General features: G+C 60.9%; 2 protein-coding genes across 2 annotated transcripts; both read left to right on the top strand.

The window, feature by feature from the left end:
* The first annotated feature begins 2,758 nt into the window (after positions 1–2,758).
* Positions 2,759–5,287, top strand: LOC135422553 (erythroblast NAD(P)(+)--arginine ADP-ribosyltransferase-like). The gene is made up of 3 exons (XM_064671840.1): positions 2,759–3,275; positions 3,478–4,297; positions 4,953–5,287. Exons 2-3 carry the CDS (start codon positions 3,556–3,558, stop codon positions 4,997–4,999), a joined length of 789 nt encoding a protein of 262 aa, XP_064527910.1. The 5' UTR covers positions 2,759–3,275; positions 3,478–3,555; the 3' UTR covers positions 5,000–5,287.
* A 4,001-nt stretch (positions 5,288–9,288) lies between these two features.
* LOC135422614 (erythroblast NAD(P)(+)--arginine ADP-ribosyltransferase-like) lies at positions 9,289–11,772 on the top strand. The gene is made up of 3 exons (XM_064671976.1): positions 9,289–9,754; positions 9,957–10,773; positions 11,385–11,772. The coding sequence occupies exons 2-3, from the start codon at positions 10,035–10,037 to the stop codon at positions 11,471–11,473; spliced, it is 828 nt and encodes a 275-aa protein (XP_064528046.1). The 5' UTR covers positions 9,289–9,754; positions 9,957–10,034; the 3' UTR covers positions 11,474–11,772.
* The last annotated feature ends 2,492 nt before the right edge of the window (positions 11,773–14,264 follow it).

The raw sequence follows: 14,264 nt of genomic DNA on the forward strand, positions 1-14,264 counted from the left end.
GTGTTCTGAGGGTCAGAGCCGGCGTTTCCCGGGGGCAGCAGGAGCTCCCTCAGCTGGAATGTGGTGCCAGCCCGGGAGGGGAGGCAGGGGCTGCCCCGGCCCCAGGAGCGGCCCCGTGCTGGGGCAGTGCCAGGGTGGGCACAGAGGGCAGAGCAGAGGGGTCTCACTGTCCCCCCCAGTGCCAGGGTGGGCACAGAGGGCAGAGCAGAGGGGTCTCACTGTCTCACTGTCCCCCCCAATGCCAGGGTGGGCACAGAGGGTAGAGCAGAGGGGTCTCACTGTCCCCCCCAGTGCCAGGGTGGGCACAGAGGGCAGAGCAGAGGGGTCTCACTGTCCCCCCAATGCCAGGGTGGGCACAGAGGGCAGAGCAGAGGGGTCTCACTGTCCCCCTCGGTGCCAGGGTGGGCACAGAGGGCAGAGGGGTCTCACTGTCCCCCCAATGCCAGGGTGGGCACAGAGGGCAGAGCAGAGGGGTCTCACTGTCCCCCCCAGTGCCAGGGTGGGTGCAGAGAGCTGAGCTCCCTCTCTCACCTGCTGATGCTCCCCCGGCACAGTTGAGGTTTGTGGGTTGTCACAGACACCGAGTGACGATTGAGGGCCTTTAACCCCTTTAACCCCTTTAACCCCTGCTGGACCGGGCTGTGCCAGGCTGGGAACTCCCCCCCAGGGACAATTGGGGGCCTTTAACCCCTTTAACCCCTCAATTGCTGGGCTGGGCACTCCCCCCCAGCCGTGTCCCGCTGGGGAGGGCGGCCCTGGGGGGGAAGGAATGGATTTGGTGATTCCGGGGGGGGACACGACGAGGGGCAGTTGTGACCCCCTGGGAGGGAGGGAACTGCACCTTCAATAGACCCACGGGGTGTGAACATACAGACACAGGGACATGTGAACACAGGGACACATGAACACATGGACATAGAAACACATGGACATATAACACAGGGACATCATATAACACATGGACATATGAACACAGGAACATAGAAACACAGGGATATATAAACACATGAACATAGAAACACAGGCACATAGAAACACAGGGACATATGAACAGAGGGACACATGAACACATGAACATACGGACACAGGAACATATGAACACAGGAACATATGAACACAGGAACATACAAACACAGCGACATATAAACACAGGGACATATGAACAGAGGAACATAGAAACACATGAACATATAAACACATGGACATATGAACACAGGAACATAGAAACACAGGGACATCATATAACACATGAATATATAACACATGAACATATAGCACATGAACATATAACACATGAACATAGAAACACATGAACATAGAAACACAGGGACATAGAAACACATGGACATAGAAACACAGGGACATCATATAACACATGAACATATAACACATGAACATATAACACATGAACATAAAAACACAGGGACATATAACACATGAACATATGAACACATGAACACATGAACATATAAACACAGGAACATATAAAACACCTGAACGTAGAAACACATGGACATACAAACACAGGAACAGATAAACACAGGGACATATAACACAGGAACATACAAACACAGGAACATACGAACACAGGAACATAAAACCACATGGACATACATGAAGACATAAACACAGGAACATCCAAAGCTCCCAAGAGGAGCCCCCGGGCTGCAGCTGCCCGACCTTCCCAAAGAGTCTCCCTGTCCCTGGATGTTCTGGTGGGAGGAGACCCCCTGAAGGTGGGGGGGCAGCCCCAGCCTGGGCAGGAGCCCCCAGGGGAGGTTTGTTCCCTCCCGGGGGGAGGTTTGTTCCCTCCCAGGGGGAGGTTTGTTCCCTCCTGGGGGTGTCGAGGCCACGCTGGCCCCGAGAGATCTTTCCAGTTCAGCCGGGCTGGGTTCAAGGAGCCAGAACGGGACACATTGGAAGGGAGAAAAAAAGCCCCAAAGAGAAGCCAATCCCCCCTGTGCCCCCCCTCAGCTGCCCCCCAGCCCCCCAGCCATGGCTCAGGGAGGGCGTCCCCTGGGCTTGTGCAGTGTCCCCCTGCAGCGGGGGGTCCCCGTGCCCCCCGGCCCGTCCTGGGGACACCGGGGGCTCCATTCTGAGCCCTCGGCTGGGCCGGGCACGGGGGCAGAGGGGACAGCGGTGTCCTCGTGGCTCAGGGGGTGCCCATGGCCACTGCCAGGGCCAGGGCTGCCAGGAGGAGCCCCCCGAGGTGTGGGGGGTCCCTTTGGCCGCTGCTGACCACTGTGGGGACAGGAGAAGGAGGTCAGGGGGCCCAATTCAGGCCCTCCTTGGCTGGGGTGACTCCCCTCAGTGGGCGGGGGAAGGGCCCCGGGTGCCATCAACCAGCACTTCTGTCAAACCTTTGCCACGGTGCCCACAACAGCCTCCCCTCCAAACTGCAGGGGTGGATTCCACAGGGACAGGGACTGTTGGGTGGCTCAGGAATCGGTCGGATGATCCCATCCAGAGGGCTCCGAGTCCCGATGGACACCAGTGGCCAGTGGTGCCCCTCAGGGGTCTGTACTGGGACCAGTGTGATTTAATGTCTTCACCAATGACACGGGCAAAGGGGCCGAGGGCACTCTCAGCAGCTCTGCAGGTGCCACCGAGCTGAGGGTGCAGGTGACACACCTGAGGGACGGGGCCATCCACAGGCACCTGGACAAGCCCGGGAAGTGGCCCCGGGGATCTCCTGAGGTTTAACGAGGCCAAGGGCTGGTGTTTAACGAGGCCAAGTGCTGGTGCTGCACGGGGGTCGGGGCAACGCCGGGGATCCCTCCAGGCTGGGGCTGAACAGATGGAGCAGCCCTGGGAGAAGGACCTGGGGGTGCTGCTGGGCAGGAGGCCGGACATGCCCCATCCCAGCCCCCCCCGTGTACTGGGCTGAGCCCCCAGCGTGGGCAGCAGGGGAGGGGAGGATTCTGCCTCTCTGCTCTGCCCCGTCAGACATCACCTCAATTTTGTGGTTTTCCCTTTGCTTGTGCGACTTTCGTTTTTGCTTTTTCTTCTGCCGAGTTGTCTCAACCCACCGGACACAGACAGGGGCAGAGGGGATTTGCTGGGGGGTTCCTGCCCATCCCTGGACTCAGAGGGGGCAGCGGCTGCTCCTGGTGCTGTGGGGGGACAGTAAAATTCCCTGGGAGCAGGAAGGAGGGTCTGGACCCAGGCCCAACCATCCCGGCTATAAAAAGCCGGAGCAGCCCCGTGTCCCCTGTGCAGGAGCTCAGGGGGGGCCGGGAGCAGCACCCAGAGCCCACACCCAGCGCAGGGCACAGGTAACACTTGGGGCCGGGGTCCCGGGGTGACGCCGGGGGGCTGCGGGGGCCGGGGCCGGGGTGCTGGGCACGGGGGGCCCGTGGGACCAGGGTGGGGGTCGGGGCGGTGCTGGGACGTGGCCGGGGGGCTCCTGGCCGGGGGTGCGGCCGGGGGTGTCCCCTCTCCCCGGGCTGACCCCGCTCCCCCTCCCCACCTCCCCAGTCCCTCCCAGAGGAAGCGGCCGCGGCCCCGCCTGCGTCCTCCCAGTGTCTGGGGGTCCCTGGAGAGTCTCTGCCCACCATGGAGCTCCTGCTGCTGCTGCTGCTGGCCACCACTCTGGCCACTGGCATTGAGGAGCTGGCACTGGACATGGCTCCCAACTCCTTCGATGACCAGTACCGGGGCTGCCGGGACGAGATGCTGCAGAAGCTGCCGAGGCTCAACCGCTCCGAGTTCAGCACCAACCGTGTCTACGCCAAGGTTTGGGCCGAGGCCAGCACCCAGTGGCACAGCCGCCCGTTCCCGGGGTGCCACCTGCAGCCAGGACAGGCCATCGCCCTCCTGGCCTACTCCATGAAGGGCCTGCACCGTCAGTTCAACGCCGCCGTGCGCGTGGCCGGGCGCTCCCGCCACCTTTACCTGCGCAGCTTCCCCTTCAAGGTGCTGCATTTCCTGCTGACCACGGCCCTGGAGGACCTGCGGGGTGCCCAGACCCACCCCCGCTGCCTCCACGTGTTCCGGGGGGTCCGAGGGGTCCGGTTCATTGCCCAGCCCGGCGACGTCGTCCGCTTTGGCCAGTTCACCTCCTCCTCCCTCAGCAGAGGGGTGATCAAGAGGTTCGGCACCGACACAACGTTCGAGGTGCTCACCTGCCACGGCGCCAACATCCGGGGCTGCTCCGACCACCCGAAGGAGGAGGAAGTCCTCATCCCGCCCTTCGAGACCTTTCTTGTCACCAGTGTCACCCACCAAGGGGCCAAACCCCACATCCAGCTCCGCTCCCTCGGCGTGCACAGCAAACACAACTGTGTCTATGCCTCAGGTGACAGCCCCGGGTGGGGACACTCGTGGTGGGGTGTGGGGACAGGGCGGGGGTGGCACCAGGGCACCGGCTCTGCTGGGAGAGGGGTGAGGGTGGTGGGGCAGGGGATGGGGGTGGGGGGGCTTTGGGCATCACAGAGCTCCAGCTGCTCTCCTGGGATGGGATGGGGTGGGATGGGATGGGGTGGGATGGGATTGGATGGGATGGGATGGGATGGGATGGGATGGGATGGGATGGGATGGGATGGGATGGGATGGGATGGGATGGGATGGGATGGGGTGGGATGGGGTGGGATGGGGTGGGATGGGATGGGGTGGGATGGGGTGGGATGGGATGGGATTGGATGGGATGGGATGGGATGGGGTGGGATGGGGTGGGATGGGATGGGGTGGGCAATGGGGTGGGATGGGATGGGATGGGCAATGGGGTGGGATAGGGTGGGATGGGATGGGATGGGCAATGGGGTGGATTAGGATGACATGACACCACATGGCACACCGTGACACGGTGTGGGACAGCTGGGCCCAGCAGGACCCCTCCCGCCTGCCCCAGCCTTCCCTCGGATCCTTCTGGCAGCGCTGGACAGCCCTGCCCACCCCGGATCCCACCTTCCCCCTCCCCAGCTCCCCCTGAACTTCTTCTCCTGGTCCCCCAGGCAGGACCATCCCCAGGGGCCACCAAACCTCAGGGGGCTCCCCCTGAAAGCCCTGGAAGTGGCTGCTGGTACCCCCTGAGCCACAAGGACACCGCTGTCACCTCTGCCACCTCTGCCACCTCTGCCACCTCTGCCACCTCTGCCACCTCTGCCACCACTGCCACCTCTGCCCCCGTGCCCGGCCCAGCCGAGGGCTCAGAACGGAGCCCCCGGTGTCCCCAGGACGGGCCGGGGGGCACGGGGACCCCCCGCTGCAGGGGGACACTGCACAAGCCCCGGGGACGCCCTCCCTGAGCCATGGCTGGGGGGTTGGGGGGCAGCTGAGGGGGGGCACAGGGGGGATTGGCTTCTCTTCGGGGCGTTTTTCCTCCCTCCCAATATTTTAAGTTTCCACCCATTAAAGTGGCTTTAGCCCAACCCCCCGTCCCCTCCCCGCTCCCGGCTCTGGCCCCTCCTGGCCCAGGTGCTGCCGAGGCTCCCCTGGGGGAGCTGCTCCGGCCCCTCAGGTGAGGGACCCCCCGAGCAGCTCCATCCCCCCGGGGCTGCCCCGGTCAGGGCAGGGGCAGGGGGGGAGTGAAGGTGGGACCGAGTTCTGGGCCGAGGTCACTCTGCTGCTCACGGGGTGCTCGGAGCACAGAGAGAGAGAGGAAATCCAAAATCAATCGATCTGAACCCAAAATGGACCCGGCCTGACGCTGTTATTGATCCAAACGGCTCCAGGACCTGAGAGCAGCAGCCCTGGGACGTTTGCTGTGGCACTGAATTCACACTGGTGTGCACAGAGAGCTGAGGAGTTTGTACAGGGGATGTACAGGTGTGTGTGCAGGTGTGTGTGCAGGTGTGTGTGCAGGTGTGTGTGCAGTGTACACAGAGCTGTATGTACAGGTGTGTGTGCAGGTGTGTGTGCAGGTGTGTGTGCAGGTGTGTGTACAGGTGTGTGTGCAGTGTACATAGAGCTGCATGTACAGGTGTATGTACAGGTGTGTGTGCAGTGTACATAGAGCTGTATGTACAGGTGTGTGTGCAGGTGTGTGTGCAGTGTACATAGAGCTGTATGTACAGGTGTGTGTGCAGGTGTGTGTGCAGTGTACATAGAGCTGTATGTACAGGTGTATGTACAGGTGTGTGTGCAGTGTACATGGAGCTGTATGTACAGGTGTGTGTGCAGGTGTGTGTGCAGTGTACATAGAGCTGTATGTACAGGTGTATGTACAGGTGTGTGTGCAGTGTACATGGAGCTGTATGTACAGGTGTATGTACAGGTGTGTGTGCAGTGTACATAGAGCTGTATGTACAGGTGTGTGTGCAGTGTACATGGAGCTGTATGTACAGGTGTGTGTACAGGTGTATGTACAGGTGTGTGTACAGGTGTGTGTGCAGTGTACATAGAGCTGTATGTACAGGTGTGTGTACAGGTGTGTGTGCAGTGTACATAGAGCTGTATGTACAGGTGTGTGTGCAGGTGTGTGTGCAGGTGTGTGTGCAGTGTACATAGAGCTGTATGTACAGGTGTATGTACAGGTGTGTGTGCAGTGTACATAGAGCTGTATGTACAGGTGTGTGTGCAGTGTACATAGAGCTGTATGCACAGGTGTGTGTGCAGGTGTGTGTGCAGTGTACATAGAGCTGTATGTACAGGTGTGTGTACAGGTGTGTGTGCAGTGTGCATAGAGCTGTATGTACAGGTGTGTGTGCAGTGTACATAGAGCTGTATGTACAGGTGTGTGTACAGGTGTGTGTGCAGTGTACATAGAGCTGTATGTACAGGTGTGTGTGCAGTGTACATAGAGCTGTATGTACAGGTGTGTGTGCAGTGTACATAGAGCTGTATGTACAGGTGTATGTACAGGTGTGTGTGCAGTGTACATAGAGCTGTATGTACAGGTGTGTGTACAGGTGTATGTACAGGTGTGTGTGCAGGTGTGTGTGCAGGTGTGTGTGCAGGTGTGTGTGCAGGTGTATGTACAGGTGTGTGTGCAGTGTACATAGAGCTGTATGTACAGGTGTGTGTGCAGTGTACATAGAGCTGTATGTACAGGTGTGTGTACAGGTGTATGTACAGGTGTATGTACAGGTGTGTGTGCAGTGTACATAGAGCTGTATGTACAGGTGTATGTACAGGTGTGTGTACAGGTGTGTACAGGTGTGTTGTTACAACCCTCCCCAGAAAAAGGGAGTGGGGATAACCCAGGTTTTTATCAATAATTCCCTTGGGGTGGATCAGAGTGAAACGACACCGAATAATTTGTGTTTGCAAACATAAACTGACCAGGTTTATTTTAACAATTCTGTACCAACAAGCGTGCAGCAGTCTGGGTGCTGTCATAAAACAACGCAACACTGAGATAACTTTTGGGAGGGGGGGTCAGAAACCGTTTGGGGGAGAGGAAAACCAGGATGAGAGTAAGGGGAAGGAGAAGCTGGGAGCACAGAAGACACGGACACAGTCACTGCCCACTGGGTCCAGCGATGCTCGGGAGCGATGGTCTCGATTCGCCGGCGGTGGGGGAGAAGGAGAACCCCAAATTCCCAAAGTCTCCGGTCAGTTCATGTCCCCTCAGCGTGCTCTGGCACCTCCCTGGCAGGAGGGGCTGTTTGTCTTTTTAGGGCTTGGCACTGGAGGGAGGGATGGGCCCCACTGGCCACCTGAGGTGTCTTCTTGCCTTTTAGGGCTTAATCCACCTGAGGCATCTCCTTGCCTTTTTAGGGTTTTGCCACCTGAGGAATCTCCTTGCCTTTTTAGGGCTTAGCCCACCTGAGACATCTCCTTGCCTTTTAGGGTTTAGCCCACCTGAGGCATCTTCTTGCCTTTTAGGGCTTAGCCCTGAGGGGATGGGCTCAACTGCCCACCTGGGGTATGTCCTTGTGTTTTTAGGGCCGAAGCCAAAGCCTGCAAACCCCTGGGATGCACAAACCATGAACTGTCTCAGTCTCTGACGGGGACCTGCTGAGGTGACACCTGTGTCGTGTCCCCCCCGGTGCTGGGGAAGGGCTGCACCCACCTGCAGGGGGTGGGGACACGGGGGGACACTGTGTGTGTCCTTGTGTCCGTGTGTCTGTGTGTCCATGTGTCCGTGTGTCCGTGTGTCCTTGTGTCTGTGTGTCCCTGTGTCCATGTGTCCCTGTGTCCGTGTGTCCCTGTGTCTGTGTGTCCCTGTGTCCTTGTGTCTGTGTGTCCCTGTGTCCGTGTGTCCCTGTGTCTGTGTGTCCCTGTGTCCGTGTGTCCTTGTGTCCCTGTGTCCCTGTGTCCATGTGTCCCTGTGTCCATGTGTCCCTGTGTCCGTGTGTCCATGTGTCCGTGTGTCCTTCTGTCCCTGTGTCCTTCTGTCCCTGTGTCCTTGTGTCCCTGTGTCCCTGTGTCCGTGTGTCCCTGTGTCCGTGTGTCCGTGTGTCTGTGTGTCCCTGTGTCCCTGTGTCCATGTGTCCGTGTGTCCCTGTGTCCCTGTGTCCATGTGTCCGTGTGTCCATGTGTCCCTGTGTCCATGTGTCCCTGTGTCCATATGTCTGTGTGTCTGTGTGTCCCTGTGTCCATGTGTTCCTGTGTCCCAGTGTCCGTGTGTCCCTGTGTCCATGTGTCCTTGTGTCCCTGTGTTCCCATGTTCCCCTGTGTCCCTGTGTCCTTGTGTCCCTGTGTCCCTGGTCCAGCTCTGTCCATGTCCTTGTGTCCATGTCACTGTGTCCCTGTGTCCCTGTGTCCATGTCTGTGTGTCCCTGTCCCCCTGTGTCCCTGTCCGTGTGTCCCTGTGTCCATGTCCGTGTGTCCCCATGTCCCTGTCCGTGTGTCCCTGTCCCAGCTGACCCCAACACCTGTGACCTGCAGCTGCCCCTGGTGCTCTGCTGGCTCCGGGGGTCCCGGCAGTGCTGGGCTGGGTGGTGACACCGTGTCTGTGTCTGTGTGTCCCCATGTCCGTGTGTCCCTGTCCGTGTGTCCCTGTCCGTGTGTCCCTGTCCGTGTGTCCCCACGTCCGTGTGTCCCCATGTCCGTGTGTCCATGTCCGTGTGTCCATGTCCGTGTGTCCACGTCCATGTGTCCATGTCCGTGTGTCCATGTCCATGTGTCCATGTCCATGTGTCCATGTCCGTGTGTCCCCATGTCCGTGTGTCCCTGTCCGTGTGTCCCTGTCCGTGTGTCCATGTCCGTGTGTCCCTGTCCGTGTGTCCCCACGTCCGTGTGTCCCCATGTCCGTGTGTCCGTGTGTCCCTGTCCCAGGCCATGCCACCACCCGTGATGTGCAGCTGCCCCTGCTGCTCCGCTGGCTCCGGGAGCTCCGGCAGGAGCAGGAGCAGGAGGGGACCTGGTGGCCTTCGACGTCCCCTGTGGGGACCTCACCTGGGACAACTGCTCCTGGGGGGGCAGAGGGACTGGGGGGACACAGAACCCCCCCGGCTCCCCTCCTGTCGGGGGCCTGCAGAGAGCCAGGAGGGGCCCCCTGAGCCCCTTTTCCCCGGGCTGAGCCCCCCCAGCTCCCTTTTGGAGCAGCCCTTCCACGGGCTGAGCCCCAGTTTCTGGTTTGCAGCCGCACATTTCCTGTGGAACGGGAGGAGGGAATCAAATCTTGGGGTTGTTTTTCCCCTTTGCTCCTGCAACTTCCAGCTTTTGCTTTTGGTTTCGCTGAATTATCTCAGCCCCCCACAGCTGGGTGGGAGCAGAGGGGGTTTATCAGGGGGCTCCTGGGAGAAAATCTGGACCCAGGCCCAACCATCCCGGCTATAAAAAGCCGGAGCAGCCCCGTGTCCCCTGTGCAGGAGCTCAGGGGGGGCCGGGAGCAGCACCCAGAGCCCACACCCAGCGCAGGGCACAGGTAACACTTGGGGCCGGGGTCCCGGGGTGACGCCGGGGGGCTGCGGGGGCCGGGGCCGGGGTGCTGGGCACGGGGGGCCCGTGGGACCAGGGTGGGGGTCGGGGCGGCGCTGGGACGTGGCCGGGGGGCTCCTGGCCGGGGGTGCGGCCGGGGGTGTCCCCTCTCCCCGGGCTGACCCCGCTCCCCCTCCCCACCTCCCCAGTCCCTCCCAGAGGAAGCGGCCGCGGCCCCGCCTGCGTCCTCCCAGTGTCTGGGGGTCCCTGCAGAGTCTCTGCCCACCATGGAGCTCCTGCTGCTGCTGCTGCTGGCCGTGCCCTCGGCCACGGGCATCAAGGAGCTGGCCCTGGACGTGGCCCCCGACGCCTTCGATGACCAGTACTGGGGCTGCCGGGACGAGATGCTGCAGAAGCTGCCGAGGCTCAACCGCTCCGAGTTCAGCACCAACCGTGTCTACGCCAGAGCCTGGGCCGAGGCCGCTGCCAGCTGGGGGCGGTCCCGGGGGTCCCGCCTGCGGCAGGACCAGGGCATCGCCCTCCGGGCACTCGCGGGGCACGCGGAGCTGTACGAGCAGTTCAACAGGGCTGTGCCCGGGGCCGGCAGCTCCCCCCGGCACTATCTGGACACATTCGACTTCAAGGTGCTGCATTTCCTGCTGACCACGGCCCTGGAGGACCTGCGGGATGCCCCGACCCACCCCCGCTGCCTCCACGTGTTCCGGGGCGTGGACTGTGTCCGCTTCACTGCCCAGCCCGGCGACGTCGTCCGCTTCGGCCACTTCGCCTCCTCCTCCCCCAACAGGACAGTGGCCGAGCAGTTCGGCACCGACACCCTCTTCGAGCTGGACACCTGCCACGGCGCCAACATCGGGGAGTTCTCCGACCACCCCGAGCAGCAGGAAGTTCTCATCCCGCCCTTCGAGACCTTCAGCGTCACCAGTGTCACCCGGCGAGGGGACAAACCCCACATCCTGCTCCGCTCCCTCGGCGTGCACAGCAAACACAACTGTGTCTATGCCTCAGGTGACAGCCCTGGGGGGGACACCCGGGGGGGGTGGCACCGGCTCTGCTGGGAGAGGGGGGTCAGTGGTGGGGCAGGGGATGGGGGTGGGGGGGCTTTGGGCATCACAGAGCTCCAGCTGCTCTCCTGGGATGGGATGGGATGGGATGGGATGGGATGGGATGGGATGGGATGGGGTGGGGTGGGATGGGATGGGATGGGATGGGATGGGATGGGATGGGAGGGGATGGGATGGGGTGGGATGGGATGGGAATGGGGAATGGGATGGGATGGGGTGGGATGGGGTGGGATGGGATGGGGTGGGATGGAATGGGATGGGATGGGATGGGATGGGATGGAGTGGGATGGGATGGAGTGGGATGGGGTGGGATGGCATGGGATGGGATGGGATGGGGTGGGATGGGGTGGGAAGGGATGGGATGGGATGGGATGGGATGGGATGGGATGACACAACACAACGTGGCAGGGCGTGACTTGCTGTGGGACAGTTGGTCTGGTGGGAAACCCTCACACCTCCAACTGCCCCAACCTGCCCTTGGGTCCTCCAGATACCCCCTGACTCCCCCTGAGCCTCCTGACAGCTCATCCTGACCCCCTTCTCCTGTCCCCACAGTGGTCAGCAGAGGCCAAAGGGACCCCCCCCACCTCGGGGGGCTCCTCCTGGTAGCCCTGGCCCTGGCAGTGGCCATGGGCACCCCCTGAGCCACGAGGACACCGCTGTCCCCTCTGTCCCCGTGCCCGGCCCAGATGAGGGCTCGGAACGGAGCCCCCGGTGTCCCCAGGACGGGCCGGGGGGCACGGGGACCCCCCGCTGCAGGGGGACACTGCACAAGCCCCGGGGACGCCCTCCCTGAGCCATGGCTGGGGGGTTGGGGGGCAGCTCAGTGGGGGCACAGGGGGGATTGGCTTCTCTTCGGGGCGTTTTTTCTCTCTCGGGCTTTTTTTCTCTCTCGCACTATTTTACCTTTGCTTTCCAATTATTAAAGTGGCTTTAGCTCAACCCACCAGTTTCCTTCTCACTTCAACCCACCTGATCCTGCTCTGGCAACTTGGGCAAGGGCCTGGAGTGAAGGACAGGGGGGAATGGCTTCCCATGGACAGAGGACAGGGTTAGATGGATATTGGGAAGGAATTCTTCCCTGGGAGGGTGGGGAGGCCCTGGCACAGGTTGCCCAGAGCAGCTGTGGCCGCCCCTGGATCCCTGGAAGTGTCCCAGGCCAGGTTGGACGGGGTTTGGAGCAACCCGGGCTGGTGGGAGGTGTCCCTGCCCATGGCAGGGCTGGGCCCGGCGGTGCTTTCCTGTCTCCCCCCGGCCGTTCCCGGTCCCCCCGGTGCCGGGATGGGGCGGACGCTCCGCAGCGGGATCGGCCCGCGCTGTGCCCGGGCTGCAACCCGGGAACTGCCCCGGGGGAGGCGCGGCCGCCGCGTCGCTTTGTCCCGGGACAATTCCCGCCCCGCAACTCCGCGGGAGCCGCGGGGATGTGCGGGTCACAGGGGGGAAATGCCCTGGTTTGAAAGGAAAAGAGTTTCCTGAGTGAAACGTGAGTTTTCCCAGAAATAAACGTCCGGCGGTGCCTCCCCCCTCCCCCGCGGCCGCTCCGGGAGCTCAGAAATGCTCCTCGGACCTCGACAAACAGCCCCTGTGCCGAGCTGCCATCGAGTTCCCCGGGATAACGAGCTGGATAACGAGCTCCTGCTTTAACGAACAGCCTTGGGAAGTGACTTTTGCTGCCTGGAAAACAACAACGTTTTCGTTATTTAACTTTGAAAAAAAGTTCCTGCCCTGAATTGTGGCCGGGATGGAAAATGCCAACAATAAAGGGCTCTCTCTTGTGCCCCTGGAAACAGCCACCCCGAGGGAGACCCTTGGAGCTCTTCTGGACCTCAGTGCCCAGATCTGCCTCGGAGTGGGGCCTCTCAGAGCCGGGGAACTCTCCCGTTTGCTGCACTGGGAGGACCAAGGCAGGAGCCTGGGCTGATCTCCCCTCAGAATCACAGAATGTGCCGAGCTGGAAGGGACCCACAGGGAGCATCGAGTCCAACCCCCGGCCCTGCACTAGACCCTCCCCGAGGGTCACCCCACGTGCCTGAGAGATCGTCCCAACGCCTCCTGAGCGCTGGCAGGCTTGTGCTGTGACCGCTGCCCCGGGAGCCTGCTCGCCTTCTCCAGCTCGCTCTGCCCTGTCCCATCGCCCACCCCCGGGCACCGAGACACAAAAGGGGAATTTTTGGTCTTTCCCCTCACACCTCCCGTCTCCAGCAGCAGTTCCCCGGCCATCGGCTGTGTCCCATCGCCCACACCCGGGCACTGAGACACAGAAGGGGGATTTTTGGTCCTTTCCCTCACACCTCCCGTCTCCAGCAGCAGCTCCCCGGCCATCGGCTGCCCCCCCTCCCACCGCTCCCGCTGCCCACCGGCCCCGGCCGGGAGGGAGGACCCGGGGAACACCCGCTGACCTCCCCGGGATGGAAAACTCCTTCGGGCCGCAGAGGAGCGGGGGAGGGCGGCGGGGCCGAGCGGCCGCTCCCGCCGGGACCCCCCCGGCAGAGGAGGCTCCGGTTGCCTTCCCCGAGGTGCTTCCACTCGTTCCCGTCCGTCTCCTCCGCTCCCGTGCCCGGCCCGGGCCCTGCCGAGGGAGCAGCCGCGGGCACGGAACCCTCACCCCGCCCGCGACACTCGGCCCTTCGCCCCTGGGGAGGTGCAAAGGCACCGACCTGAGTCCTTCCCCGGGCTCAGGGGGATTTTTCACAGGTATAAACCTGGACACACCTTGTACATGCACTGTACATACACCTGTACATACACCTGTACATGCACCTTGTACATGCACTGTACATACACCTGCATACCTTGTACATACACTGTACATACACCTGTACATACACCTGTACATGCACCTTGTACATGCACTGTACATACACCTGTACATACACCTGTACATACACTGTACATACACCTGCATACCTTGTACATGCACTGTACACACACCTCTACATACACCTGTACATACACTGTACATACACCTGTACATACACCTACATACCTTGTACATACACGGTACACACACCTGTACATACATCTGTACATACACTGTACATACACCTGTACATGCTCTGTACACACACCTGTACATACACCTACATACCTTGTACATACACGGTACACACACCTCTGCATACACCTGTACATACACTGCACACACACCTGTACATACACTGTACATACACTGTACATACACTGTACATACACTGTACATACACCTGTACATACACTGTACATACACCTACATACCTTGTACATACACGGTACACACACCTCTGCATACACCTGTACATACACTGCACACACACCTGTACATACACGTGTACATACAGCTCTATGCACACTGCACACACACCTGTACATACAGCTCTATGGACACTGCACACACACCTGTACACACACCTGCACACACACCTGTACATACACCTGTACACACAGCTCTATGTACAC

The sequence above is a fragment of the Pseudopipra pipra genome, chromosome 1 (assembly GCF_036250125.1).
Source record: "Pseudopipra pipra isolate bDixPip1 chromosome 1, bDixPip1.hap1, whole genome shotgun sequence".
NCBI classification, from domain to species: domain Eukaryota; kingdom Metazoa; phylum Chordata; class Aves; order Passeriformes; family Pipridae; genus Pseudopipra; species Pseudopipra pipra.